The sequence below is a fragment of the Myotis lucifugus genome, unplaced genomic scaffold, assembly GCF_000147115.1.
Source record: "Myotis lucifugus unplaced genomic scaffold, Myoluc2.0 scaffold_256, whole genome shotgun sequence".
NCBI classification, from domain to species: Eukaryota; Metazoa; Chordata; class Mammalia; order Chiroptera; family Vespertilionidae; genus Myotis; species Myotis lucifugus.
Genome location: NW_005871304.1, coordinates 820224 through 823891, shown reverse-complemented (window position 1 = coordinate 823891; position 3668 = coordinate 820224). Strand labels below are relative to the sequence as shown.

Here is a 3668-nt window from a genome sequence, read left to right as displayed (position 1 = left end):
CCCGTTCATGGCGGTGACGGAGGTGGAGTGGCCAGGGCTGAAAGACACAGTGGGAGAGGCAACAAGGAGTGAGCAGACAGGTGAGGATGTTCCACTGAAGCCCCCCACCAGCAGACAGGTCATTCACCAGGACCGACGACGTCAAAAATCGCGCCCCACACGGGATCAGCCTGTGACTTCCTGGTTCACAGGTCCACCCTCAACCACTGAGCCACGCGGCCCAGAGTCACACAAAATGTTAGCTCCCGCGGCTGAAAGTCTTTTTAAAAGAAAGGGCTAGCCCGACCGGTTTGGCTCAGTGGATAGAGCATTGGCCTGAGGACTGAAGGGTCCCAGGTTCGATTCCGGTCAAGGGCATGTACCCTGGTTGCAGGCACATCCCCAGTGGGGGGTGTACAGGAGGCAGCTGATAGATGTTTCTAACTCTCTATCCCTCTCCCTTCCTCTCGGTAAAAAAAAAAAAAGGGGGGGGCTAATTAGGCCGGATGGCTAGGTAGGAAAGACAAATGTCCTGAGCCCCTGAGTTTTGCAAGTTTTTATACATCAAGTGTGGGGTGGGGTGGGGGTGGGGGGTAAATCCATCGGAAAGGATTTACATTAGCTATAGCCAGAGGGCACTGATGCAAACACCCCCACCCACACCCACGGGGGAGAAGGGTTTGCTCCTGCCGGTAGCAGATTAGAAACTTCATATGTAAATTAGAAGCGGAGGCGCCTGGGGTTCAACAATCACGGAAATAGCCACTTGGAAATTAATCCTAAATTTCAGCAGTTACACAGGAATGAATGTGAGCAGTCTTTCGTCAGAGCTGGCCCACAGCTGTAACTGCTCTCTTTCACTCTCCGATTGTTGTAATTTTAACTTAGAACATCTCAGATTTTTTTAATTGTCACAACCTATACGCCCATCAGTCAGAGTGGGTGACCCCAGCAGGCTGGAATATTCTGCAGCAGTGGGAAAGGATGTGGAAGATCCGCACCACCACCTAGGAGACGTCTCCCAGGTACACCAGGAAGCAGACAAAGCAAACCACAGAAAAATACAAACTGCGATCCTGTTTACATACACACACAACCCAACTGCCCATTTCTGTGGGTACATAAATGTGGGTGGTGGGCAAGAAAGGTGTGGCTGGAGCAAACCCACCCAGAAACAGTGGTGACCCCTGGGAGCAACAAGAACTGGGGAGCAGGGGAAAGTACCGAAGGAAGACTTACTACTTGTCTCTAGGAATACGGTTAAGAACACAGACTGGCCCTAACTGGTTGGGCTCAGTGGATAGAGCGTCGGCCTGCGGAATCAAGGGTCCCAGGTTCGATTCCAGTCAAGGGCATGTACCTTGGTTGCGGGCACATCCCCAGTGGGGGGTGTGCAGGAGACAGCTGATCGATGTTTCTCTCTCATTGATGTTTCTAACTCTCTATCCTTCTCCCTTCCTCTCTGTAAAAAAAGCAATAAAATATATTTAAAAAAAAAAAAAAGAACACAGACTGTTCGCTAGGTACCCTGTATGCCATGGTTTCTGAGTTGCCTAGCAAGACTTTTCCTGCCAGTTACTTCTGGCTCTTCCTAACTATCTGTAAATCACCCCTTCTCACTTACGAGATACAATACCCACCTCCCTTTTCCTTTGTCAAAAAATGTCTTATATATCCAATGTTGTCTCACTGTCTTTGGAACTTCATGCTTATGTGAATTCCCCATGAGCATGAATTCAACCTTTGATTTTCTCCTGTTAAAAAAAAAAAAAAAAAGGAGAACACAGAGCCTGGGTTCAAATTCCAGCTCCACCACTTACTAGTTGTGTGACCTTGGGTGAGTTCTTTGATTTCTCTCTGCCTTAGTTTCCTCACCTGTAAAATGGGACCATGATTATACCTATCTCATAGGAGTGTTATGAGGATTGAGTTAATTAATGTAAAGGCCTCAGAAACTAAGACAAGCTTAATAAGGGTTGGATGCTTTTATTATTATTTAAATGTTACAGTCAGAGTGTATTATTGCCAATAAAAACAAATATTAAAAAAAGGAATAAATGGACTGGAGTCCAGAGGTTCTTAACCTTCTGGCCCTTTAAATACAGTTCCTCATGTTGTGACCCAACCATAAAATTATTTTCGTTGCTACTTCATAACTGTAATGTTGCTACTGTTATGAATCGTAATGTAAATATCTGATATGCAGGATGGTCTTAGGTGACCCCTGTGGAAGGGTCGTTCAACCGCCAAAGGGGTCGCGACCCACAGGTTGAGAACCGCTGGACTAGACTCACAAGAGGTGCAAAAATATTTCCTGCTCTGATGGAGGAATGTCAAGACAGCCAACCCTTGCCCACCCATCCCAGCTGGGGCTCCCTTCCATTCCACCTCAGGTCCTTCCCCAGGCACCTCGCCATCAAAGGGCAGAAGCCCCCCAACCCTCTGCTGTCCAAGGTGCTGAACCCTGGAGCTCTCTAGTTACCATTAGGACTGGCCTTCCTTCCAACTAAACTAGGCTGGGCTCAGGTGCCCACTGGGGACACTTAATCATGGCTGCTCAGTCACCTCCCCAAAAAAGTATTATTGAGGGCCTACTATGTGGTAGGCCTTGGGGATACAACAGTAAACCAGACAGAAATGCCTGTTTTCCTGGGGCTACTTTACACACCCGTGCTCACACACATACACAGGCACATACATACACACGTATGTATTGGTTGTGTGGCCTCTGACACCTGATTCTTTGGAGTCTGTCACACTGGGAGCAGTATGGTATCGACCACATAAGGTGATTTTAAAGAGTCCTTGAAAACGGGACTCAAATGTCACATGGAGATTGGAACCCAAAAATGGGTTTCTTTCACCCCACCATCTCCAGGCCCCGGTGGTGACCCTGGAGCTGATCAAGCAGGACACCCCAGCTGGGAGGGTGCTGGGCACAAGTTGAAGTTTTTGCACATCACAGTGTCCTGGGCACCTACACACATTAAGCTCTTTGCACATAGTAGGTAATCAGTAAAAGCAGCCAGGCAGAGGGAGGGGAAAGGAGCCACATGTGCCCTTGGTCACCACACTGCCAAGAATACAAGCCCTGTGGCTGAAGGGGGAGGGTTTGCCCCTGGGGTACCCCACATCCATGCCTTGACACATGTGAGGCAGGTATTGTCTTCAGAGTTTGGGGGAACCAGAGCTCTCAGGTGCCAGACCCAAGTTCCTGCCCCACCTACGGGAACCTGTGGGATCTTCCCCACTTGCCTCAGCTGCCTCTGGGTGATGCATTCATGCCGCCTCTGCCCTGCCTGCTCTCAGTCTGCCTTCAATCTCACACAAGAGAAGACTTCCCTAAGCCCACCCCCCAGTCACATCCTGACCTTGTCTGGCACATACTTAACAGTGATGATTATTTAGCTCACCAAACTCAGCTCAATGAGGCCAGGAGCTCCCCGTTCTATGCCCAGTTCCTAGCATAGGAAGGAGCTCAATAAATGCCTGTTGATGAATGAATGAATGCAAAAGTTCAGGTGAATTGGCAACCTCTGGCTCTTCTGGTAGACGCATGGCGGCCAGCACCCACCAATGGCCCAACCCTCCCGTGAACACTGGGCTTGTCTGCCTGTCCCTTTGCCTGGAACACCTGTCCCTGTCCACCCCTGCATGTCAGTTTCAAAGTCCAACTGCAGGGCCAAACC

General features: G+C 49.3%; 1 protein-coding gene across 1 annotated transcript in view; it reads right to left on the bottom strand.

The window, feature by feature from the left end:
• SH2B3 (SH2B adaptor protein 3) overlaps positions 1-1518 on the bottom strand; it is a 28708-nt gene extending 27190 nt beyond the window's left edge. Inside the window, exon 1 of the mRNA XM_006099030.3 lies at positions 1507-1518. Coding sequence (XP_006099092.3) covers positions 1507-1518 — 12 coding nt within the window. The remainder of the gene's footprint in view (positions 1-1506) is intronic.
• Between the last annotated feature and the right edge of the window lie 2150 nt (positions 1519-3668).